This window comes from Anopheles arabiensis, chromosome X (assembly GCF_016920715.1).
Source record: "Anopheles arabiensis isolate DONGOLA chromosome X, AaraD3, whole genome shotgun sequence".
In the NCBI taxonomy this organism is placed as follows: Eukaryota; Metazoa; Arthropoda; class Insecta; order Diptera; family Culicidae; genus Anopheles; species Anopheles arabiensis.
The window spans coordinates 15,355,525-15,382,636 of record NC_053519.1 but is presented as its reverse complement, the minus strand read 5'-3'; the positions used below and the strand labels follow the sequence as shown (position 1 = coordinate 15,382,636).

Genomic DNA, 27,112 nt, shown 5'->3' with positions numbered 1-27,112 from the left:
TCCGAACGGCTCCGAACGGCTCCAGACGGCTCCGAGGTCGGAGTTTTGCACCTACCTTCCGGAACCGCTTCCAATTTTGCCGGAGTCATTCGGAAGCGATTCCGGATTTTTGTTGAATTTACCCATCACTATTCTCGACACGAGTTTTCACACAAATCCGCCAGAAAAAGTAAAAATAATCGGTTCGCGCTACCGCGAAAATCTCAGCAATACCGAAGTTGGGTATCTCTGCGAAACAGCAGGCGCGATTGGAGGCGCGGAAGTTTTTGACAGCTCTACTGTTCTACAACTGTTAGAAACAAGGCGCGAATTTCGCGGTACCGCGACGATCTCGGTTCGTCTATTTCCAGCCTTATGTATTTACGACTTTTCATTCTAATCTCGAAGCGAAAAAAAACCCCATTTGACGCTCACGCAGTCAAATGTAGGCCCCAAACGTCAAACATACCGTGTAAACGCACCTACACGTACGGCGTTTTCTTGTTCTTTCTTCCATGTTTTCTTGTTTCTTCCATCGCCCGCTGTCACAAAACAATTGCCAGTTGTCAGACAGGCAAAAACGCAGCGCTCACAGGCAAGCGAAGCAATACATATTTTCCCGACCCAGAGGCGAACCGAGCACAACGCATCGCGAAGCTGTCGTCCCTGCCTTGTGCGCTGTGTGCCGTGTGCTGTGCAGTGTGTGTGCAAAAGTAATCATTGCGAAAGGGGTTGTTTGTCTTCTTCTGCTTCTTCTTCTTCTTTTCCCCCATATCTTATGTTGTTCGAGTGTTTTTGCTAAGTTGTTAAGTGCTTTCGGTGTGTTTTTGGTGCGGGCGCGCCTGCTAATATCAGCTGACAGAAACGGTGTGTGCGGCGGGGCGGCCCCTGCCCGTGTACGGTGTGTGCGGTCGGTCGGGAGAAGCGGAGAAAAATGCTTTTTTATTCTTCTTCTTCTTCCCCGAGAATAGTGTAGGGCTGCTGCTGCCACTGCGGTTCCGAGGGCAGAGAAAAATCTTTCCCTCGTTGGCGCGGTAGTGTAGGTGCTGTGAAGCAGCGGCAGCAGCACCAGCAGCAGACATACACACACCAAGCGGTGCGTGCAAAAGACTGCATCAAGCGAGAGAGAGAAAGAAAGAGAGCTCACATGCTCCCCTCCCCTTCGCCCCATTCCCCATCATTAAATTGCCTGCTGCAGTACGCTCGCCTGGAAAATGGTGTAGTGCGTTAGTTTTTTTATGTTGTGTGTAAAATACAAAAATCCACTGCAACGACGATTTGCGGCACTTTCCAGGCTGGTGGAATTCCACCAAAAAAATAAAAGGCACACACGGGGCCCCGCATATCGCTATGGTTACGTATTAATAGTGGGCCTTTTGCATTAGGAAAGAAGGAAATAGTTAAACAAGTAGCAAGTAGCGTGCACCTTTTTTTTTTTTTGAACGTCGTTTCTAAACGAACTGTTAAACTTCCAGTTGGTGGCCTTCTTTAGAGAAAAAAATCTATTTTAGGCAGACAACCTCCTTCCCCGTCCGCTCACCCACAGAACGGGAACCGATGGGTGCAGTGTGTGTGCCGGTGTGGTCAGGCTAAAAATGCGACCCCCTCACCCTTCCCCCCTCCTCCCTCCCGCACATACCCCAATAACTCGGGTCCTGCGGAAAATGGCAGCAATAGCGTGGTCGGTTAGGTACAGCAGCAGCATACCCCGAGCGCAACCGTCTGCGTCCGCGAGAAAAAAAGCGTGCAGGAACAGCCTTCTTACGCAGTTTCCATCGCAAAAGTGGGTGACCGGGGGGGAGGGAACGTATCTTTTCTCTCGCATGCGGCGGCGTGTTACAGCAGTGACAGTGGAGCGTACGGCGTTTCCGCGTGGAGTTCTCGACCCCCCCCCCAACCCTCTCGATATTACCCCGAAAATGTGCCGAAAATATACTGGCGGTGGAAAACTAAAAACAAAAAAATCGCACACACACACACACACGTATTCTGTGCCACATTCTGGCGTGTGTGCGTCGAAAATGAAGGAGAAGAAGAAAAATAGCATTTTAAGGACATTCGGTGACGTTTGGAGGAGAAGGAAGGAGTTTTTAAAAGGAAACGAAAGGGGTTGTGATGGGTGGGGGGGGGGGTTGAGAATCGGTATATGCCCAGCGCTAAGGTGTCTCCATTCGCAAGTGACTGCATTCTCGGTCCCCTTCCCGGACCTCCTACCTCCCCCTTCCTCCTCCCCAACGTACACACAATTAATGCGTACAAATACTGAGATGCGCAAGCGCTAACGCTCTTCTCTCTCTCTCTCTCTATCTCTCTCTCTCTCTCTATCTCTCTCTCTCTCTCTCTCTCTCTCTCTCTATCTCTCTCTCTCTCTCTATCGCTCTTTTGCGTGCCACCTCCCCGCTCTCCTCGCCCTTTGCACCCGGTTCCCGGCCGCGCTGTACGGAAATTACGGAAGCACCGCACCACATTCGGAACGGCGTGTCGCGTGCGCGCGTGTATGTGTGTGTGTGTGTGTGGAAAAATAGTTTCGTGTGAAAATATTCTCAAAAAAAAAAAAAACCGTGTGCTTATGTCGGACCCGAGGGGTAAAAGGATGAGGGAAAATGTGAAATATTCTTCCGTGACTGATTTGTGTGTGTTTTTTTTTCTCTCTCTCTCTCTCTCTCTCGCTCTCTACGTTCTTGCTGTTCCGTGTTTGGCTGAAAAACACCAACACTACGGCGCCTGGAACCAACAAAACAAAACAAAAAAAAAAACAACCCCCGCCGTGTTCCGTGTCAGCATGATTATGCTGCGAGCGTGAAAATTGTGATAATGCAACGTTCTAAAATTATCAATCAAAACTTTGCGTGCTACTAGGGTGCCCCCTCCCTCCTCCCCCCCGAGTGTCTCGTGTTGCTCCCGGAACACACCGCGTGTCTCGGCGCTCCCCCACAACCCGTTCTCGGTTCTCCCCAATTGTGTCTCTCTCTCTGTGATTGTGATTGTGTGTGTGCGTGACGGTCGTGTTGTGTCGGCGTTGTGGCAGCAGCAACGCGGAATAAACGCGGGGCTGGAAAGAAACCAAAAAAAAAAAAAGCAAACCCCAACAACAAACAACAGCAACACCGTACGGGCCTCACGGGACCTCCAAACCGAAAAACCGCGTCTCCGGCAAAGCGCGCGGCTCCCCCACCGGTGGCGGCGGCCCGCCCAGCACAAACCAGCGCAACATGAATACCAGTGCAACAACCAACACCAACAACAAGATCAACATAAGCAATAACAATGCTATCAATGATAAAAGCAACACAACCGCCAGCTACCAATCGTCGTCCGCAATGCTGCTGAGCACGCCGCCGAGGCGCGGCACGAAGCGCAAAATCGCGTCAGGTAATTGACCGCTGCGCCGCGCTCGAAAGCACGGCATCCTAGGAGCACCCCCTCCCCCCTTTCCGCGGAATCTGCTTGAATGTCTTTTTATTCTCACTTTATGCTCAATGTTTGTTTGTTTGTTTGCATTTTTTTTAGCACCACCGACGCTTAAACTGAAACCAGGCAAGCACAGCGGGAGAGGGTGGGGGAGCTGTGTGGGGTTGTTGATGGGCGTGAGAAGCGTGTTTAAAACCGTGTTTGCCAAAAGCACTACTCTTCAACTGGTTTAAACCCCACTACACTGCCCCCCCCCCCTCCACCGTGGAGAATAAAAACGGGGAACGGATTCATTTCAAACGGGGTTGGCAGTCGTCGTCGTCGTCGTGGTGGGTCGCCACCGTACCCTTCTATTCCGTTCTATTTTGTCAATCACCTCCACTGCTTGACCTTTTAAACCGATCGCAGCCCCATGCTTACTCTAATGCTGAATCGCCTGGCGCACGCCCTACCCCACCACTGGGTATCGATCCGGGGCCTTTAGACCCGCAAAAATGGTCCGCAACATAATAATGTATTAATTTAAGCAGTGCCGGTAGAGCACTGGCCCAGGCGTTTGGTCCTCCCGCCCGCTCGAATGAGCCAATTGAGGGGAGGGAGGAATCCCAGGGCCGGACGATGTTTGCTTTGTTTTCGTTCTGCTTCTTGCTGTATTTGCCGTAGCAACTATTGGAATACTGCTGGAACTCTCGCCGGAATGGAGGGGGGAGGGGGAGCGTTTTTTATTGCCCGGTATTAGCCAGCGCAATAAAGTCGCGATTTATGAACATACCGCATCAATCCTGGTTTGCAGGCTGAAACGAGTTATTTGAATGCCGAAACCCCAGCCTGCCTCATTGCCGTTTTCTTTGCGATGGAGTGAGGATGTGGAGTGGTGCAGGTGGCGGGCGGGGTGGGGTAAAATTGGCTTTTGCCTTTTTTAAAGCAGGTAATCTATAATAAAAGGAGGTCGATGTTCTTTTGAGCCTTGGGTGCCTTTTGTATCCTGGAGCATGATTTATGTTCGAGCGAAATCAAACGCCCTCTAAGCCTGGCGAACATCGTCGTCGTTGATTGGAAAGAGGGATCACGCTTGCTGCGTGATTATCATGATCCTATTCGGTGTCGATGTTTGGCCACAAGATCGGATGGGCAAAACTAAGCAGAACATTCAATTCCGGTCCATATGGCTTACGCTTTGAAGCATCTTGCCTTCAGCGGAACATTCTTAAAACGAGTTTTTTGCATCAATAAAATGCTCAATAAATACCGCTCTTAACGAGCGAAACGTTGCATGACGAGCAATATCACGCAAGCATAAGTTGCGATGCTATGAATCGTGTGTAACGCAAACTAAGGGAAGTGTCGTGAAGTATTGCGTAGAGGCACAAGTGTGTGTTTTGTATAGGCGAGTGCTGCTAGCGCGCATTTTCTGAACTTTACTTCTGCTCACGAAGGCGTCAACTGCTGCTAGTTGAAGGAATTTCATATGCCCAACGAATGCTTTGAAATCTTTAAAACCTTTTTTCGTGGTGAAGAATGTTTACCACACATTTTGGAAGAAAAAAGCCACTTTCAAGCAAGGTGCTCTATAATGACAGAAAGTACAAAGAAAGAGTGAAAGAAAAAGGCTCTCTGCAATGGTCACCTTGCTTGTTTGTTTGTGTCCATGGCTTTTGGACGATTCCGATTCCATGTTCGAAATCAATTACGGAGCCGATTCCAATTCCGGAGTTGACTCAAAATCGGCTTCGGAATCAGAATTGACCTGAGAATCGCAATTTACCCCTGTGACGGAATCACGGAATTAACTTCAGAAATGGAATTAGCTCCAGAATGAGAATCAGTTCTTGAATTGAAATAAGAAGTTTCAGAAGTCGAAATCAGTCTTGGAATCTCTATGAGAATGGATCGATTGGAAGTACCTTTTGATCCTTTGTGGCTATCAATACGTAGCACCATTGGACCCAAACGTCTATTCTTATGCGGATGCCGAAACCAACTCCGTTTCGAAGCCGATTCTGATTTCGGAGCCAATTCTGGTTCCTGAGCTGATATCGATTCCGGAACCAATTCCGGAGCCGATTCCGGAAACGAGTCCGGAAACTGATTCCGAACTTACTATCCGCAATCGATGTCAGAAAACTTTGGAGCTAGCCGGAATCGATTCCGACAAAAACTTCATTATAATCCCTGTTCAATACTGCTGTTAAGACATCTTCTTCTTCTATTTGCGGTAACGTCCTACGCGGGCATGCCGGCCTATACAGGCTTTCGAGACTTAATTCATTACCACGGAAGCCGGATAGTCATTCCTTGCTACGGGGGGACGGTCCATTCTAGGCTTGAACCACCCATGACGGGCATGTTATTGAGTCGTTCGAGTTGACGACTGTACCACGGGACCGCCTCGTTAAGACATATCATGTGCTTAAGAATGAGTTAGGCGAGGTACGAGAGTGTAAAAATGAAACAGATCAACTCGAATGAGTTCTTGGAAAAAGGATCACTAGAAACAGAAATTGAATAATGCGTAGAGATGATTGTAGGAGGACGTAGGTCACAAATAGGCTGTCAGTTTAGAATCTTTGTAACGTAGGAGCTCGGTGAATTCAGGAAATTTTACAGGAGCGTATACAAATCGAGAATTCCTCTCCAACCTCTACGTAAAATTACCGAATCCCGAGGTATTCTCTTCTTTATTCAGAAGCATGGCTAGCAAATTTTCTACGCGATCGCTCATAGAAAGGTATCCATTCGTCCAAGATCTTTACAGGATTTACCAAGTCGGTTTTGCGATGTATCGCTCACGAAACTTGACAACTACCGCGTATTTGTGACAAACCTATGTTGGTGCAGGTTTGCCTGCCTACTTTATTCTACAATTTTTTACACAATTCGTGTACAAGCACGCAAAGACGATGACTTAATCTTTACAGCGATGTGTCGTTGCCGTCGAACGTTTGTCTCTAACTCACCCGTGTTTGTCTCTGAGGCTTCAATTTGTGGCTTTGTGGTCATCCATTTTATTTGCAAAATGGAACGTACTGTCTGAATCTGTGTGGTACAAAATGACAAAAATGGGATAAAATTGCGTGCGTGGGATACTAGCGTTTAATAGTCAGTGAATGTGATGAATAAAAACACACAGATATTCTAAATTAGTTTTTAGTGAAAAATTCATCGCAATGGCTTTGCTTAAAAGCTCTATGATTACTATGTCGGTGTTTGAGGTTGTCAAAGCTGCCTCGTTGGTGGCAGACAGCCCAACTATTGAGGTGCAACCCTATTTTACCAAACCGTAATCAACCCTATTAAAAAAGACCCGTATAACAACTGTTATACTGTATCACAGTTTGTGTATCAATTTAGAAGGATTAAATGGAGTGAAAACCCAAGTGACTTTTTCGAGCAGATTGTTAGCATTTTTCGAGTTGCTGGAAGCTTAAAGAGCAAGCGATATTGCAGAGTTTAAGCTTATTATAACAGTTGAAACGTCAGAGTGAAGCGTTTTTTCTGGTGCCATTTTGAGAATTGTCGTTTGAGAGACGTTGTGCACAAGCTACCGACCCAAAACAAAACATTCGTACTCTTCAATCCATATCAAACAAAAATGTATTATAAAACACTTTTCATGTTGTTTTGTTGGTCCATGCGTTTCCCCGCTATTCTGATACTCCTGGATAGATAGTTTCCCGCTGCGCAAAGCGACGGAAGGCGTTATGGCGTTCTGAGAATTTTATCATGCCTTCCTTTTCTCTCCAACGGCAAATTTGTCAAGCAGCTCGTCGAGCTGCCCGTCCCTGGCTCCGCCTCATACCCCTCGCCTGAGCGCTCTGTCGAAGGTTTGGATGTGTTGGTGCGTCACACGGCCAATCGCTGTCAGCCATCGTCCGTGCTTCTTCCCTCCATAGCGCCATCTCTTTCTCGCGTGTGGTCAATGCTCATGAGTTGCTGTGGCGCTTAAAAGCCGTTAACAAACATTGCGGCGATGAAGTTGCATTTTCACAAATCAAACCAAAAAAGCGCAATGAGTTCAATTGCTGCAATATAAAAATGACTAAGGAATCGCTAGTTTACGCTGTAGGGTTTGCTGTGCAACGCGCTGAACCCTAATTCGCATTGACACGTTCAGCCCGGCACTGATTTTCATCAGCTTTCCGTTCCGCCAGCATCAAGAACGCAAAGTGATTGCGAAACCAGCATCCTGGAAAGTTCACTGGTAGTCCCTGGGACATGTCATCGTGCTGAACGTGTTAAGCATTAAGCATAACTTTGTTACCCTAAGCTTTTGCTTTCGTATGCTGTATATTATATAGATATCCTGAGCCATCTGTGCGTGGGTGTGAGCGTGCGTGTGTGTGCAACACTTTCGCAAAATGTGTTTTCTTCCGGAATGTTATGATCCATCGGTCAAAGAAAGGAAGGTGTTCATGAAAGGCGGAAAGACGAATTGAGGCCCCTGTCAATGGTAACTGATGACCGGGAGCAGGAGGTACTGGCACGCAGCTGTTGGGAGATTGAACATTATACTTAAATTGCCGGCGGGGGGGGAGGGGGAGTTGGCGATGGAATCCCTACGATCATCGGTCACAGGTCCTAAAATTGTTGCCGGCGGGAGGGGGGGGGGAGTGCAGAAGGTTCTCCAGCGACGGGGCCCCAACGACCATCTTTCCGGCGGCCCTTGTCGCTAATACTCTGTCCACTTGTAGACATACGGCATACTACAGCGTATGCATCGGGAAGGAGACAATGTGGCAGTATGCAAGTTACCCGCTGGATAGGAGCGGTCCCGCGGCACCGCCGTCATTCCTCACATCTGCATGCCCGTCGTGGGTTCTAACCGCGTATGAACCGTCCGCCGTAGCAAGAACTGACTATCCGGCTACGTGGTACTCAAGTCCTGAAAAGGCCGGCATGACCGCGTTGGCTATTACGCCAATAATAATAATAATAATAAGAACAACTTTCCATAGCAGTCCACACTCGGGGAAAGTTTTTGTTTTGACTTTGTTGCTGCCGAGTCTACTGCTGTGGCGCGACAAATGCACGGAATGCACTCGACCAAAACATGAACCTACCGATCCGAACCCATTCCAAGGCATTGCCGGTCAATCGGCGTCATGATAACTACTCCAAACCAACAAGCCACCAGATTCTGGACGGACAGGTGCAGCACCATACGCGCACCGTAATAAACAAATCCAGAATCCTCTTTTGTATGGATTCAATTCAAAATGTTGTTTCCACTTGCATCCGCTAGCGGAATTGGAAAGAAATGTGCTACATATCACACGCACGTTTGCTTAGATCGTGTGTCTTTTTAATACACCCAACAGCAGAGCCGATCGCAAAGATGCCAATGCCAATGGTTGTGTTGTCTCTCAGGTAGCGAGATCGAAAATGCATGGACTTTGTAGCCGCAGCGGATGAAAATGTACCCATCGGAATCAAATAGTTTTGAGGTTTCCAAACACACACACACACACACAAACACGCGCGCGCAAACTCACACACAAACACGCACGCGCAAACTCACACACAAACACACACACACACACAAACACGCGCGCGCGCACACACATGCATGAACGCGCGCACGCCAGCACGCACGCACGCACACACACACACACACGTACGCGCGCCCGCGAGCATGAAAGCGCGCACGCCAGCAAGCACCCGCGAAAGCGCGCTCGCGAGCACGCACCCCCGAAGTCGCGCAAGCACGCACCCCCCACTAGACCAACCCCCCCCCCCCCACATGATCGATTACGGCTACCTTATCGGTACAACGGTTGGTTCAGCTTTCTTGTAGCATCATCATCCAAAGCGCCGGGCGGGGTGGGGGATCGCAGCATGATAGAGTGAATGGTCACTTTCCCCGCGCTGTGTGCGTGTGTGTGTGTGTGTGTCGTGGCCCGAAAACTCGAGACAGATTTAGGCATATTTAAAAAAAAAACATTTTATTGCCACTATACACTGTGCTACATGATGCTTAGAAGGTCGTTGAAGCATCTAACACGTTCAAATTAAAAAAAATTAGATTAGTGTTAGACGTTCTCCTACGCTTGTTTTAAATAGGCTTCTTCACCCTCAACTGGCAGGGGCATCGAATGGTCTCATCAGCAGCGGCACGAAATAAAATAAACCATCAATACACCGATAACACTTTAAATCCCAAGCCAACCCAACCAGCTTCTCCCGCATCGTCTCAAGGTCACACACAAATTAATAAATGCTAACACCCACCAATAACAATACACAACCGCAATGCATATATATGAATCAACGCATACACCACAAACACCCAATCAGCTGGCGGCGGAAGGCACGGGCAGAAGCGCAAGTAAGGCAAGCCAGGGTGAGGGAGGGAGAAGAAGCGGACGAAAAAATGGGCGCCATTATTTTTTTAAATTTTTTGACCGTTTTTTTTTGCTCCGCCGCCGCCCGAACTGTCCGAACTGCTCGAACTGCGCGACCCAGCGCAGGAATCGCTGAAGAACAGCGCGGGAGAGCAGCCAAAATCTGCGCTGGCCAGCGCAGATTTTGGTGCATTTTCTGCGCTGGAAACTGCTCGAATTTGCGCAGCGGGTTATTTCTTCTTACTCAGTGTTTTGATTGTTGAACACCGAAGACGAAACTGCAAGCTACTTGCTTGTCCGACTTCTACCGAAGCTCTGACATAAACATCAACGCTTCAACACATCGTTGTTCACTCACACACCCATGTTTTCAAGCGTTTATATGAGGCAATGGGTTAAGTCGAGCTGTTCATGAGGAATTTAAGCTAAAAATGTAGAACAGTTGTCACCTGGGAAAAGACATGTATGTTAATGTGTAAACAATGTCTTGAGAATGTATTGAATGCTGTTAGTCTTGTATCTAATCTAATCTAATCGAATCTAATTCTAGCTTTGAGGCTACCCAATTGACATTGAATTGAATTGGCTGAAAATTTTAGGCTACCCAATTGACATTTTCGAGTTCTAAAATCGGGATTTCGAGCTATTTCCCTTAAACTGGCACCTTAAACTTCCCTTAAACTGCACCAGTTTAAGGGATTTTTAGAGGTGTATTTTTCTATGATTTCTTCTCTATCCATTGGGAAATTACGTTTGAAATTCTTATTACTGGTTGTGTAATCATTTTATACAAAAAAACATCTAATTTTCACCAAATAATTGGAATTGGACGCCATCTTCATCTAATAAAAGAATGTCATTTGCACGCACAAACGAAATTTTGACACTTTCTATACGGTTTATCACACACAAATCCACATTTTTTGGTATCTCGAGCAACATTCGAGCAGATCATGGTTAAAAATTTAGAACAAATGTCACTAGAGTAGTTTTGTGTGTGGTTTTGTATGGACTGTTTACATGATTTCAGCCTCCAACTGTCAAACTCCATACAAAAAACTGACTAGAATCGTGAAGGGCCCCAATAATGGAAATCACTAGAATCACTCTAATATTCTGATTCAAATCACTGAGAAGAGGGAGTATTCTCTTCAATAGTGTAATACAATGCTGATAATAGCAAATTGTTAAATCTGCTATGCACTATAGAATAACTTTGCAGCTGCGGAACCCATGTTTATTCTTGCTTAATTCCTTTCCCAACAATTGAGCCCTTTCCGTTTTAACTTCGTAGGCTGAAATTTCAGCCTGTCAGCTATTTGCATTGTATAGCAGATTTCGAGCAGCTATTTAAGTGTGTATAATATACAGGTTGGCTTATCTCAAGGTTTATGAATTTAAAAGGCTGATTTTTATCGCTTCTGCTTCTGAATGAAGATTTTAAGAGTGTTTTGTGTATTCGTCAAGCCTCCAGAAAGCTTGTTTGAGACAAAGCTTTCACCCGTCCTGTCAAAAAGTGATGTACAAAATTGTTTATAAAAATGCTATGAAACCACCTGGACTACATACACTTAGATTATAGATTCTACCGCGTGATCTCTTTAATGCACCTTGGGGTAAATGTAAACAACACCGTGTTTTCGAGCAGGTACTCGAATCTAATTCTAGCTTTGAGGCTAGAATAATCTAGACCGAAAATTGCAGGCTAGTTTTATGTGTGGTTTTGTATGGAGTGTTTACATGATTTCAGCCTCCAACTGTCAAATTCCATACAAAAAGCTGACTAGAGTCGTGAAAGGCCCCAATAATAGTATCGTAATTAATATCGTTCCGTTTTTTTGTTTCGTTTCATATGATGCATCTGTAGTCGCCAATGGAAATTCTCCAGGTAAGAATTCAACTGTTTTGGGCCGATTTGCAGAAAAACGGTTGAGCCGTTCCCAACGTTCGTGCAATTAATGACGTTTTTTTGTTATCCTGCGTGTAATTTTAGCTATCCGAAAGCGGCGCAAACTGCAACACTCGTCCAAGGCGGGCGAGTCCCGGCTGGAGCAGGTGCCGCAGACCAAAAACACGGTCGCCGTGCTGAACGAGCTGAAGCGCAATCTCGTCTACAAGGTGGAATCGCAGACCGGACCCGTCCATGCGCCGATCTTTACGATATCGGTAGTGGTAAGCATACGACACAGCCGGCGAGAAGAACCATGCGTGTGTGTGTGTGTGTGTAGTGCTCACAAAAGCCGTTTGCAAAATAGTGGCCTGCGCCATTCTGCGCGTCTGCCAACCCACAGAGGAGCCAGCAGGAGCAGCAGCGGCATCATCAGCAGCGGCAGAGGCCAGCTGCTGGGCTAATTGTTTCTATTTTGTTGTGTTTTTCTATTTGTTCTTAAACCACACACACACCACCCCCATTTGCTGACTTCCGTTGCTAACCAAGATTTACCAACCCCATCAACTCTATCACACTCTCTCTCTTTCTCTCTCTTTCTCTCCTATCTTTGTGTCTGACAAATGACCTAAAACAACCAACAACAAACCAAACTTAAACATTAAAAAAAAAAACCGCAAACAATCAAACAACCACCCTCGCCCGAAAACATACGCGCTCTTCTCCCACCCTCCCCTCCGCAACTCGACCCCGCCACCAAACCCAACCCCTCGTAAACGGTTTGTTTTACCAGGTTGATGGGCAAAAGTTCGTCGGCACCGGGCCGAGCAAAAAGTTGGCGCGCGTGGCCGCGGCCGCCTCCGCGCTGCGCAGCTTCATCCAGTTCAAAGACGGCGCGACGCTGACCCCGATCGAGCCGCTGCAGAACGTGGACTTTACCAGCGACGATCCGATGATCGAGAACAGCATCTTCCCGCTGTCGGATGCGGTCGTCGGGCCGGGCGTACCGCAGGAGAAGGTGGCGGGCGCTCCCGTTGCCACCGGCGGCTCCTGCGGCGGCAAGCCGGCCGCCGTGACTGAAAGCACCACCGTCAATTCGAACCACTCGCTACACAGTAACAACAGCAGCAACAGCAACAACAACAACACCAGCAGCAGCAAAACCCCATACAGCAGTAGCGGCTGCATTAACAACAACAACAACGGTGCAAACCGGGCGGCTGCTGCTGCTGGTGTCGCTGCCACCAACAACAGCCGCCAGTGCGACATTAGCGGCAGCAACACGACGGTACATTCTAACAGCCACACTACCACGAACAACAGCAACACCGCCAACAGCAGTCACAGCAGCGCGATCGGGCCGGCCGCCAACAGCAACGGCAGCAACTGGCACCGGAAGGACGCGGCGGCCGCTGCTGCTGCGGCTGACGGTGAGAAGCAGCAACAGCAGCAGCAGCACCATCATCACCATCACCAGTCGGCGCAGGATAAGCCGCCGGCGGTAGGAACGGTCAGCAACCACAACCACAACAACAATGCTAATGCGAGCTTTCGAACGGCCCCTGCAGCGGCATCCAGTATCGTTACCAACAGTAATTTCACTATATTCTACCCACATTTTAATTGCCTTCTCTCTCTCTCTCTCTTATTTCTTGGTTTTCTATGCGCCCTACAAAACCATACCACCAGCCCTTCTCCCCCCCCCCAAAAACCACCCACTCTAACACACAACAAACACACACACGTCCCTATCTTCATAAATAGGTTATCCGTTTGCCTTTCTCTCTTTTCTCTCTCTTTTTTTCTCTCTCTCTCTCTCTCTCTCTGTCTCCTCTCGACCAAATAAATCACTCCACCACATGGTTTTTTCTTCTTTTTTACCTTTTCTCTCTCTCTCCCCCTTTCTTTCTATTTTTCTGTCTCTCTATTTCTCTCTCTATCACAAAAAAAAATGCAAAAACACCCCACCACCACCATCCGGGTGTAGTAGTTGTGTTGCATATATGATGCGTTTGTGAAGCGTTTGTGATTTTGTTTGTTCCCTTGTTTTTTTTTTTGTTTCCTCACGTGTTTGGGTTTTGTTTTTCAACACTTTGATCTTTCCACTTGTTCTCGTTCTTTTTCTCTCTCTCTCAATTTCTCTCTTTTTAACTCTCTGTTTTGGTTTGTTTTTTTTTTTTGGTTTTTGTGTTTTTCCCGTTCTCTTTTTAAAAGGACAATCTTCTTTTTGTTAAACTACAACAATTGCCCGTTCTCCTCGCAAAAAGAAAACCCCGACCTATCGCCGGCTTCCCCCCCCCCTTATAACAATAACAACAAAAACAACAACAAAAATGTCCTGCTCATCGCCTCCCCCCCTCTAAGTTCCCCCTCATGATCTCCCCACCCCCATCGCTCACGATCCGATCTAACGCGAAATCTAATACTATTGTTCATCGATATGCTGTATCGTCCTTCAGTTGCAGCTACTGGAACCACTTACAACGACAGTTACGAACAGTATATCGGCGTTAGTGCTGGCGGTACTACTACTACTACTACTACTACTACCACTGCCACCGCTTCTTCCACCATCACCACCACCACCGGTACCGACCCGAAAACTTCCAACGCCGCCACCAGCCGCCCCCCCACCGGTCTGGCCACCTTCCCCACCGTCCCTTCCCTGCCCCCAACACCTTCTTCCCCCCGTCCTGCCGCCCCGGGTAGCGCGATCCTCCCGCTCGCCGGTACCGCTGCAGCCACCAACAACAACAACACCATCACCTCCTCCCCACTCACCCACCAACATCATAATACTGCTGCTGCCACCGTCGCCGCCGCCACCACCACCAACACCGCCATCCTGATGCTGCCGCTGGCCGGCTACGTCATGGCGTCGGGTCCGCGGCCGGGCAACCCACTGCTGGGGAAACCCGGCTGCACCACTGCCGCCGCTAGCACGATGCCGCTCCGACCGGACCGGACGCGGGACGCGAAACCGAACGAGCCAGCGGCGGCACCGTACCGAAAGCTGAAGGCGAAGTCCGGCAAGGCGGCCCTGTCCGCGGCGAGCGATTTCCATCGCTTCGTCAATTACATGCAGTACGATTCGTTCGCGCTGAACGGCTCCAAGAAGCAACAGCAGCAGCAGCAGCAGCAGCAGCAGCAGCATCAGAACCATCCCCACCACCACCACCCCCACCATCACCATAACAGCCACCACAACTATTTTAACAAGTTTGGCAACTTTGACACCTCACCCATCAATTCCTACCACCTGTCCCTAGTGCGTAGTGACGTCACGAAACTAAGCACCGCCGCGAACAGCAAGGCGAACGGGAAGGACGGGCTGGCCAAACACATTTCCACCAGTGCCGGTGGTGGCGGCGGTGGCGGCAGTGGCGGGGCTGGCGGCACTAGCAACAACAGCAACAAGAACAGCCACAACACCATTACCAGTACTAGTACCCCCACCAACACCACCACCACCACCATCCTGCCTTCCACTACTAACTCGATCGCGAACGGGAGCACTAATCCCGCCGCCGCCGCCGCCGCCATTGTGATCGTTACTTCGGCCTCCCCCACTACCACCACTGCCCTGGCGGCCAGCAGTACCGGGGGCGGGGGCGACAAGGGTTACGTGCGCGACGGTCCCGGCGCGAACCACCACCACCACCACCATCACCACAACCACCATACGGTTAGCTATCCCTTTCCCAACACTACAGCCATCCCGCCCGCCCTAACGAGTCCTTACGCACAGAACGGTCATCGGCAAGTGGTTGAAAAAATTCAGCAAAGCTTAAACTTATTTAAAAATACCAATGAAAAGGCTCTAGCATGGAAGAAACGGTTCGAAAGCAAGTATTAAATTGAATTCTCCTTTTATCGTTTATACTTTCTTTCCACCAAAGAACCACCACCACCACCACAAACTCCCCCAAAAGCTTCCCGCCCGTCCGCCTCCAACTGCCACCCAATCACCCACTACACCTAACTCGGCCACCGCCCCCATCGGTCGTCGTGTCACAGCCCCCCCCCACTGTTTTCCCGTCACCCCGCGCACCCCTGGCCAATGTACCAGCCACCCTGGCCACTCTCCATATCTCTCTCTCTCTCTCTCTCGCCTCCACACTCACCCGCCCTTCGTTATATTATGTATTTTGTTTGCGTGCGTGTATGTGTGTGTGTGTGTATTTCCATGTAATACTCAAATCATCTGCGTGCGATTTGTGTGTGTGTGTTTGTTTTTTTTTTTTCATCCGTTGTTTTCGTTGTTGTGGCCTTCTATAGGGTTTCATTTCATTTGTATGTATAATAATTGTGGGCGCTCCGATTATGATTTGCTCGTCGGTTTCTTTTGTTTTGTTTTCTGTGTTCTGCTCTCCCTCCCTCCCACTCCACCCCACTAGGACCGTTTGGTTATAACTTTCTTTCGCGCCAATCCCGCCGCCAAGCTGCGTTGAATTGAATTTGCTCAGAATTTGCCCGAAGGGAGGAAACACTATTCGCATGAGTGTACATGAAATTAAATTTTCACCATTCCAACCGTGGGTTCAATTAACCGCATTGAGTGCTAACACACTTAACTATAAGTTTTACGGTTTTCGTTTGTGGTTCAATAGGCGAAATTTGATTTTTCTCTCCTCCAAGGATTCAAAAATCTTGTAAGATACATGAATCTTCCAAGATACATGAATTTTTAGAGATGTATGATTTTAAAAACATTGAATTTGTACATACACAGAAGTCTCGAAAGCCTCTGTAGATTGACATGATCACTAAGTTTGTTACGCCGAGAAGAATAATAATAAGAAGCTCGAGCTGTATCAATTTTTTGATATTTATGAATCCCTAGCGATTCGTAAATCTTACGAGAATTCCTTCGAGATTCATGAATCTTTTAAGTTTTGTGAATTATTGAGATTCATGAATCTTTAGAGAATATGTGAGATACAATACATCTACAAATGTCGTAACCAGTGGAAGAACGTATTTAACCAAAAATCAGTAGTTTCTATTATTCTGTACATAGTTCTCCTCTTCTCTATCTAGTTAAGGATTAAGTTTGACAAATATAGGGTATGTGCTAGGATAGATATTTTTGGATTAAGGTTAGCTTTTCGCATACAAGTAGATTTATTATCAACTCAGCTATGCGACCTAATCATTCTCGGTTATTGAGGAAAGCGCATTGCAAATCCAATGCTAAAGAATAATTTATTAATTATGATTTTATTTTCTATCCACAATAATTTTCGATTACTCTGCTATTTAGTCATTTTTTCAGTCCATTAATACTGTTATACATAAGTCTACTGCATTGGCCTTCATTAAAGCAATTTTTGTTTGTTTGCGCTAGATTAGAGTCAAATAATATGCGTTACAATAGGACCATTTGTAAAATAATAATATTCAAACATTCCTTTTTTACTTGAATCAGAGAAGTCAGAATGAAACGTTCGATTAAAAACAAGAATCAACTCCGTTGAGAGCGATGCCATTCAACTCCATTCCACCTTAACTCCAACGTGAAAAGTAAAACACAATTCCAATTTGAAAAAGGGCAACCTTGACCTTGGCAAGCGGGAAATTCAATTCTACTGATGCTAATGCGTTCTTCCTTTACTCCTTTTTCATTTTCGTGCCTCGTTCTCTCTCTCTCTCTCTCTCTCTCTCTCTTTGTCTCTCTCTCTCTCTCTTTCTCTCTTTCTCTCTTTTGCTCTCTTTATCTATTCTAGTCTATCTCTGGTAAATCGTTGTCTCTGTATCACGATAGTTTGATCACAATTTTTCATCATCACCGCCCCTCCCACAACATCCTTTACATATCTCTAACCCCAAACACTGGTTGTTTAGTTAATTTGCCGATAGTATTATATATTTGCAAAGTATAGTAGTGTTGCGTTCCTTTTTCTTCCACCGTACACTTTCTGCCCCCTCCCCGCTCTCATCCATCACCCCTTGCTTCCTATTTCCTCTGCCCTCTTTAAACCCTTATTTTGTTCGTATATGTGTCAATGTGTCTCCCGCCCTTACCACCCCCCCCCCCCCTCTTACTCGGAAGACGTTTTTTGCCTCTCATGCTGCCCCATCGTACCATAATCCATCATTTTTTTTTCTTTTCTTTTTCTCATTCTCTCTCTCTTTCTCTCTGTTTTTCTCTATTTCTCTCTCTCTCTCACACTCGAATGTTGTGTAACATTTGCTCGCTTGCTCGTGTGTGTGTGTGTGTACCTACTTGTGCCGTCGTGTTTGTGGCGCGCGCTCTCGTGTCCTGTTTCCGTTTGCACACGCCCCACGTGTGCGCTGCGCTGTGAATCTGTGTGCGTGCTCGTTCGGTGTTGCCTTACGCGGCATCCACTACCGGCCACTACTACCACACCCCACCAACCACCCGTTTATGTGCGTGTGTGTGTGTGTGTGTACGTGTATGGTGGGTATCGGGCGCAGAGCTGAAGGTGTCGTCGGGCAGCACGCTGCGCAACAGCGGGAACGTGGCGGCCGGCCACCATCCGAAACCGCAGCCGGAGAAGGGACCGGTGATGCTTCTGCACGAGCTGTTTACCGACGCCCACTTCGAGTGCGTCTCGTCCGACGGGCTGCAGCACTCGAAATTCACCGTCGTCGTTACGGTGAACGATAATCAGCGGTTCGAGGGGACGGGCCCGTCCAAGAAGATGGCGAAGAATGCGGCCGCCAAGGCGGCGCTCGCCTCGATCTGCAACATCTCGTTCAGCCCGCTTCAGCAGTCCAAGTTTGGGCTGATATCGGCCGGCACGAGCAACGGTTCGATCGGCGGCCCGAGCGGTGTCGCGCTGAACGGCGACAACAGCTTCACGCAGAACAAAAACTTCGAGCTGCCGCAAACGTTCGCGGACGCGGTGGGCAAGTAAGTTGTTTCGCTGCACGTGTACTGCTGCACACTAACCTTCTTTCCAATTGTTCCTCCCCGCAGACTGGTGATCGAAAAGTTCAACGAGGTGATGAAAGGCAGCGACGTGTACAGCCGGCGCAAGGTGCTGGCCGGGTTCGTGATGACCCACGGGTACGACATCAAGACGGCGCGCGTGATATCGCTAGCGACCGGCACCAAGTGCGTCAGCGGCGAGCACATGAGCGTGACCGGCTCGGTTATAAATGATTCCCACGCGGAAATTATCGCGCGTCGCGGCTTGATGGACTTCTTCTACAGTCAGCTCGATCTGCTCTGCCAGCAACAGCAGCAGCAAGCGGGCACGGTGACGGCAGAGGAGGAATCGGCATCGTCGGTCCCCCCGGCGGCCCACGACGGCACGGCCACAGCAGCAGCAGCAGCAGCAGCGGCGCCAGTGGTGGCAGTGCCGTCCGGGGGGCAGGAGGCGGAACCGAACGCGCCCGACCGGCAGGCACGCCAGGAAATCATTTTTAACACGCCCAAAGACGGCGCGAACCTGTACACGCTGAAGGACGGCATCTACTTCCATCTGTACATCAACACGGCACCGTGCGGCGATGCGCGCGTCTTCAGCCCGCACGAAAACGACAGCATGGACGTGGACAAGCATCCGAATCGGTAAGGCATTGTCGCTTGTCGCGAGATCCTTTTTGACCTAAGATTTGAGCTACCGCAGTCGCATACGGGACCTTGACAAGTTTTGGCAATCAGAATTTCACGAGGTTCATTTACTTCAACGCCTCAGCATACAGGGTTGTTCTATTCTTTTAGTTCAATATTGCCAAGGATAAAAGGTTTACGTTGCAACTAAACTACCTCGCTTGTAACAGAACAGATTATTTTTTATAATTACCGGTGAGGCATTTCCAAAACAGGTTTACTTGCTCTTAAACAACAAACATATTTCAAGCAGGGTTCGCGTCTAATTTCTCGTTTCAAATGTAGGGGTTTGAATATTCCACACCTTTGGAATCTCTTATAATAAGCATGGTGAAATTCGATCTCAACAAGTTGTCTTCCTTACAAACATTTGAGTTATTCAGAATATCTTCCATAAAAAATGAGGTTCATTTTGTTATTCTCAGTCGTAACAGGCGCTTATTCTTAAACTCGGTTTGATTCTCCTTGATGCGATTACTTCTTAAAAGCCGTATTTTAAGTTGGAAGTCTGGTAGATAACATCGATAGAGACAGGCAATTGAAATAACATCGCAGTAGGCGTCAAATCTCCAAATCAAAGCTGGTAGACGATTTAAAATACGTCGACAAGACGGTAGCGAAGCGAAGCACCAATGGAATCTTCCCTATGGAATCTTCCTTACTTTTCACATAGTAAGGGGCCCCTTCCGGGGCAATAATACTATACGAATGTTTAAAGCAGGGATCTCCAAACGTTTCAGTTCGCTGGTTTTCTTCTTAAAACATTCATTAAAATAGTAAAAATCAAACACTTTTTTTGTTTAATCTTCACAAAGGCATTGCGGGTCGCATAGTCAGTGCTGCAAAATGTCATGAGTATCACGAGATTTTTACCAACGAAAACAATGAACATATTCGTGGTAGCTTGATTTGATGCTCATTGCTGATAATTAATAAAAGTGCGTCATGACATGCTAAACACGACACGTAAATTCTTGAGTCCAACGCGATACTCTGACTGACAAGCTTAGCTTAATGCCGGAGCAAGCATAATCATGATTTTTTCTAGCTGTGAACAGTGCTGCCAAATGCCACTGTTTCAGTCATCAATACTGATGACTGAAACGAATCTCAAATCAGATCACGTACACAACTAAGATGATCAGTGACGATACTCAAACAGTTGGAGAAGCACCCAACTCTTGGTCACTCACTTGGTCACGACATTTTTGTCGACGATAATCACGACATTCTTGGAATATACTTGGCGCGTGGGCTCTAGCAACAAAATGATCATGCTTTCTCCCTCTATCTTTTTTGATTACCTGTCGGGCCAAACAGAGCGAGAAAACATGCTCATTTTGTTTCTTAGAACCACTCGCACGCACCGCATATCTCCCATGACCATCGTGATGAACACCGACTGAAAATATCGCTACCAAGTGACTGACCAAGAGTTGGTTGCACACAATGTCACCAAGCATGTGATGGTCGCACCAGCTGTTTGAGGCTCGCCTCTGATCATCGCAGTAGAGCTCTTGACGCTGACATGATTTTGTTTCAGCTGGAATTTGTCATGACTATGTCAGTGACATTTTGCAAAACTGATCACAGCAAAAAAAAAAGTCGTGACATAGTGACTGACCAAGCGATGGTCGCAAACATGTCATGAGCATGTATAAGTCACACCAACCTTTTGAGTATCACCTCTGATTAGAATTGAGTACGTGACGCTGATATGGATTTTGTTTTGGTCAGATTTTTTTATGGCATTGACAGTGACATTTTGCAGCACTGTGCATAGTAGGCTCTCGATGGTCCGCGGGCCGTAGTTTGAAGAGACCCCTGGTTTAAAGCAGTAAAGCAGAAGTATCTGTTTAAATTACTAGAAGCTTGTTGGAGCTTTTCTGAAGATATTGAAAACAACTGTGACAACTGTGTTTCTCAGTTTGAAACAGGCGCTAATTAGTCGCCCTAAGCCAGCGGTTGGCAAAGTTTGCTGCTGAAAGAGCCACATTTTATAATAATGTTCGTAGAGTTCCACGTCAAAAGCGCAGCTTGATAAAGCAAGCGTTAAAAATGTGAAAGTCCTATGCATATATGAATAGAAAAAGGGCTGCCATTAAATGCTAGAGCAGCAAAGAGCCGCATGTGGTTTGCGTGGAGCGTTTGGGACTCACTCTTTTCATTCTTCTTATAGGAAAGCGCGCGGACAGCTCCGTACGAAGGTCGAGTCGGGCGAGGGCACGATACCGGTCAAGAGCAGCGATGGCATCCAGACCTGGGACGGTGTGCTGCAGGGTCAGCGACTGCTGACCATGTCCTGCTCGGACAAAATTTCCCGCTGGAACGTGCTGGGTCTGCAGGGTTCGCTGCTCGCGTCCATCATCGAGCCGATCTATCTGCATTCAATCGTGCTGGGCAGCCTGCTGCATCCGGCGCACATGTATCGGTAAGTGGTGTCGTGCGCGGGAGAGTCATTCTCGAGATTGTTTAACCGAGATGTGCGTGTGTATGTGTGTCTGTGTTTCACGTTCGCAGAGCCATCTGTGGCAGGATAGAGAGCGCGATCCAAGGGCTTCCCCCTCCGTACCGTTTGAACAAGCCGAAGCTGGCGCTGATGACATCGGCCGAGTCGCGCAATCAAACGAAACCGCCCAACTTTAGTATTAACTGGATCACGAACGGTACCGAGGTGGAGATCGTCAACTCGTTCACCGGCAAGCTGATCAACAACAACACCAACACGAACAAAATGTCCCGCCTGTCGAAGCAGTCGTTCTACCAGCGCTACTCGACCGTGATCGCCGGCCTGCCCGGCATACCGCTGCGCGAGGTGAAGCCGACCTACTTCGAGACGAAGATGTCGGTCGCGGAGTACCAGCAGGCGAAGCGCGAACTGTTTGCCGCGTTCAGCAAGGAGGATCTCGGCGAGTGGCTGAAGAAACCGATCGAGCAGGACCAGTTCACGCTGATCGTGGCGAAGGAGTGCAGCGAGCTCGGGCCGCAGCAAGCGCTGCCGCAGCAGGCACAGCAGCCGCAGCCGCCACAGTACGCTAACCAACCCCAGACAGTGCCAATGCCAGCGGACGCCAATACCGCCGCCGTGGGCAACGTTTCTTCCATTGGAAATAGCTCCAAATGACATCATGTCAAGTACTCCTCCAGCAAGCGCAACTATGCGTCGATCGGCTACAGCGACAACACTAGCGCTAGCAACACTTCCGTAGAGCGTAACAACAATTCTAGCAGTTCGTCAGGTAGTTAGTTTAAGCGACGCTAACGTGGGCGGCGCCATGTGCTTGGTCTGGTTTTGTTGCTGGTTTTGTGATGCGAAAACCACTCAACCCTGAGAGGCTGGGCAAACAAAAGGGGTTTGAAATGAGCGAAGGCGTTATTGAAGGGGGAGGGAGAGAGACAGAGATAGAGAGAAGGGCGTCTTACAAAATTTTTGGGGGATAACTATTATCTTTTGACTACTAATTTTTTACTATTCAGTTGTTTTTTTTGCATAAACCAGTTTTGTTTGGTTTTAGTCTTTCCAAATGGGATTTCAAAGTTGCAGGCAATCTTGTTTTTCGAATACAGCGTATTCTAACTTGATTTTTTTTTATTCTCATAGTAAACTCCACAGCGTACCTTTGCTTGGTGGTGAAAATGGCATCCCCCATCATCGAATACGGTTTAGATTGATTTAAGTTTGAAAATTTTGAAATTTTGAAAATTTTGAATGAATTTGAATTCTTTTGTTGAGTTTGTGTCGTGCAAACAGCAACCCCAAGGTGTGAATTTTTCTACAGAAAAAAAAGAAAATGAAAATGACACAAAATCTTGTAAAAAAAACCTCTCCAGCTAGAGGAGAAATAGGCATTAGAATTGAGTAGAGTAGGAAAAAAAAACAAATAGCATTACACAGTTTGGTGAACAAAACAGAAAAAGAAAAAAGCTAGCAACGTTTGCGCTTGTCTGTAAATTTGTGCGCCCCGCTTTTGGAATGGGGTTGCAATACTATGAGACTGGTTGTAGTTTCTCTACTATCGTTTAATTGGTATTTTTAGAGCGTTTGAAATATTAGCGTTTTTATTTTTTAAATTGGATTAGATTTGGCTATCGGCTTGTGTATTATCGTTTGCTGCGGGAGGGTGGGGGAGAGGGTTTTGTTTTGTTTTTTTTTTTTGTTTGCTTGTGCAGCTGTTTCGGTCCATTACGAACACCTTTCGCCCGTATACGTTTAACACCTCTGCGGGTGGATGTGATGTGGTTTGATCCGCTGTTCAGCCAGTACATCATGGACCATCTGCACACACACGCACACACACACGCATATACACACATATGTACATATATGCCTTTGCTTGCCGGTAACAGTGAGGGAAACGAAACCTCCTCCCTCCCAGCAAACAGATTACATTTCTTTACGAACGACGATCTCATATTTGATTTTATGTTGTACTAGATCTATCTTCCCTTTTCTCAAAATATCATAACGTACACAGCATACACAGGGCACGAACGAAGGTGGGGCACAGCGACCACACCTCCTCTTCCACTTGCAACCAACCCTTTCATTTCATACTCTTAAATACACACACACAAACAGAAACATATTTACATATAATGGTAATGCTCAAAAACACCGCAAACATTTACAGGCACACATTTTAAAGGGGGAACAATTTTGCGAGCAGAGAATACTCGATACTGTGTGTGTGTGTGTTTTAAAGCCCTTTCCGCCTTCTTTCGTTGTCACGCATTTTATTTTACACATATCCACACGTTCAAAGTATTGAGACACCGATATCGGTTTATCGAATTTATTAGATCCAATTATTGCTAGACATACTGGATTGCTTAGTGAATTATTTATTTTCCTTTCGCGTTCACACGGTAAACAAAATTATCCTTATTCGAAATAATAGTAATAATAATAACAATAATAATAATAACAGTAATAATAATAATAATAAGGCAATAAGGTTGTGTTACATAGTTATTAAAAGAGGTAACATTACAATTTACTTCAGAAAAGCGAGTTATATTAACATTACGACTATATAAACCTATTGCATTAGTAGCGTCCCTGCCGAGTCCCACACCCGGGCAATGGGCATAGTTTGTTCGGTTCTTGCCCAATATTTGAACAACATTAGTATAGTTTGAATTGAACGCTTGTTCAAAAGCTCTGTTTGAGTGGAGCAGGATCGGGCGTAGACCCGGGCGTGTTTTATTTAAACACACAAATTAGAAGCCAACTAAGACGAACCCAATGGCTCCGAGGCTGCACGATTGTTTTGGTAAGCACGCGCTTGGCTCGGCGCGGTTGCGTTTGCGTGGTAGGGACATTGTTTTGGTTTATATTCGTAAAATATTGAATTTGGATAGTTTTTACCCTATCGATAATTGTTGCTAAATTGGGTAACGCCTCTCCCCTCTCCTTCCTGACCAGGTTAGGTCGCAATCGGTACGTTTGTCGAACGGCCAATTGACTGTTGAATGTTTGTTTTCTTTTCTCGTCAGCCTTTTGTCAACCGTGCGTTATCTAAACCTAGCCGATAAGCGAAGTTGCAGAAGTGTTCTACCTATGTACACGAGCGAATGCAAATAGTATGATAAACTTGTAGCTATAGATAGACACGTTTGTTTTTTTTAGGCGTTATTAGCAACTAACAAACAGTTGCGGGGTGGAAACAAGTGTTGCGAACGAACAGGTGTGTTACATTGCACAGGTGTACAAGTGAAGAGAGGGTTGATTTTTTTTACAACATGCTCCGGAAAAAGGATGACAAACAAGCAAAAGAAGCATACAGAACAAACGCTCATACACCGGCAGATATTCGCTGTGAGGAGGGGGTTACAGTTTAATTGCGATTGTGATTTTCGTAATCAGAATTTTATCGTCCAGGGTGCTATGGCTAAAATCAAAGACGACCTGCACATTAACTAGCCCTGTATGTTATTAAAGCGATGGAAGCTCTACCAAGCACACGTTTCGATTGTTTTCGGGTTTCGGGTTGTGTTTATCGGGGTACTAACGTACCTCGGTATTAGTAGTGTGTGTTCTCTACTTTACCCAGCGCAGGAGTTTCGTGAATATTTAAATCTTCAATAGTAAAAAAGGGAAACCCATTGCACCACATTGGAACGGGAGACAAATACAGAGAAATCTCTACAAGGCGAATCTTAAAGGGACCGTCAGAAAACTAATTAAAATGCTGCTTTAAAGTATAGTAGCAACCACGGGGCAATCCACGTGGCATCCTTTGATCAATGTTTTTGTGAACTGTCGTGCAAACATTCCTCTTTAGAGAATTTAGGCTGCCAAATGGCACATGCAGCTTAGAGGATATTCGCCTTAGGGGGAGACATTCATCTTGAAGAGACATAACAAGTGACAGACCCGTCAAAATGTTTATCTTAGAGAGATTTCACTGTACCGCCAACTCAGAGTATTCTCACTCTCTCTCTCTCACTCTCTCTAGCCAGTTTTATCTAGCGCGTTTGTAGTAGTTGAATTGCGCGACGGTTGGTGTTTGTTTTGTTGGTTTTGCAATTGAACAAAATGCATCTGGGAGGGAAATCGTGTGCTCAGTGTATTTTAAAGCGAAAAGCGAAACAGCAAATTAGCAAAAAAAAAAAAAAAGAAAAAAATCAAATGGATTAGGAATTTTTATTGGTGAGCTGCAGCAGGAGCGGTGTTTAGTGCAGTGTTGTCGCGGCAAGAAGTTGTACAGCAGGAACTTGGTTCAATTTTAAATCACATCTTGCACATACGTGTGTCTATGTGTATGTGTGTGTGTGTTTTTGTGGGTGATTTAAATGTCAATTAATTGCCGCACGCATGAACAGCTCTCTCACAACAGTTCACAATTTACGACTTTCTTCCTTCAGTCCTTGTGTCCCCCTCCTAAGGCATCATCTACTTCCCTCCTCTACCGGCTCCCTTTCAAGCAAATTGCTGCAAAAGAGATAAGAAAACACACACACCAACCAACAACCCTCCAAGCAACACCATCTGTTCGAAACTTTATGTGATACATTGCTTGTATTGTTTCTCGAACAAACAAATACGTATTTTTAGTGTAAGTTGCATTAAAAGTAATCTCTCCTTTGCCCTCCCCAAAAGCGCTATATGATTTGTACAAAAGAAGCAAAAAAAACTATTACGTAAATAGTTACACCGTGTTTTGCTCGCTATGTTGAGTTGAATTTGCGAATAGAGAGAACCGATATAATAATCAGCCACTCAGCATACGGGAATAGGGAAGTGATTTAAAACTTGCAATTCTGCTCACACAGCCACACAAACATGCATAGACATATATAGGCACAGGCATAGAATGATAGTAAGGCGCTCATAACATGGGAAAATGAAAATGACCTTTTACATTTACTACAGCAAAACAAAAAAAAACCTAGCTTGTAAGCTGCACCGAGCGTCTAGGGTGTGTGATATGATAATAGAGACGTTTTTTTGTTTGTTGCATGGTTGAAAAATGGGGGAAGTCACCACCCACCACTCGCAAGGAAGAGACGGGGGAAGCAGAGAGCACCCCGGAAGAAAAGACCGCACATGAAAGTTAAAGGTTTATTTGAACTGATTTAACCTGTACCGTGTGTGCATAATACCCCGCTACAAACTCAGCACTCGTCACACGTTGGCCCTGGAAGCAATCTTTCCACGAACCGGCACTCTATCGGTTATCGGCGTGTTACTTAATTAGCTAAACAATGCAAACTGCAAAAACAAAACAAAAACAAACAAACTAAAAGCAATTAATATGACAAACGGTTTATACTACCTACTTTGAAACAAATGAGATTAGGTTTTTTTTTTCCTAGAACGGCAGTAGACAAGCAAAATTATTGATTATATGCGTGTGTGTGTCTGTTTTCGAAAAGTAAAAAAAAACACAAAGTAACGAAAAGCCAATA

At 46.6% G+C, this 27,112-nt stretch overlaps 1 protein-coding gene across 5 annotated transcripts; it reads left to right on the top strand.

Moving 5' to 3' along the window:
* The first annotated feature begins 533 nt into the window (after positions 1-533).
* On the top strand, positions 534-27,089 carry LOC120905747 (double-stranded RNA-specific editase Adar). Of its 5 annotated transcripts, none has more exons than XM_040316804.1 (10): positions 534-692; positions 2,839-3,351; positions 11,599-11,619; positions 11,725-11,903; positions 12,413-13,211; positions 14,079-15,464; positions 18,058-18,496; positions 18,563-19,159; positions 21,381-21,632; positions 21,722-27,089. In XM_040316804.1, exons 2-10 carry the CDS (start codon positions 3,192-3,194, stop codon positions 22,323-22,325), a joined length of 4,437 nt encoding a protein of 1,478 aa, XP_040172738.1. In that variant the 5' UTR covers positions 534-692; positions 2,839-3,191; the 3' UTR covers positions 22,326-27,089. The 5 variants fall into 5 exon arrangements, with proteins under 5 accessions (XP_040172738.1, XP_040172735.1, XP_040172736.1 ...); XM_040316801.1 differs by having other exon boundaries at positions 2,761-3,351; XM_040316802.1 differs by having other exon boundaries at positions 534-710; positions 2,761-3,351.
* The last annotated feature ends 23 nt before the right edge of the window (positions 27,090-27,112 follow it).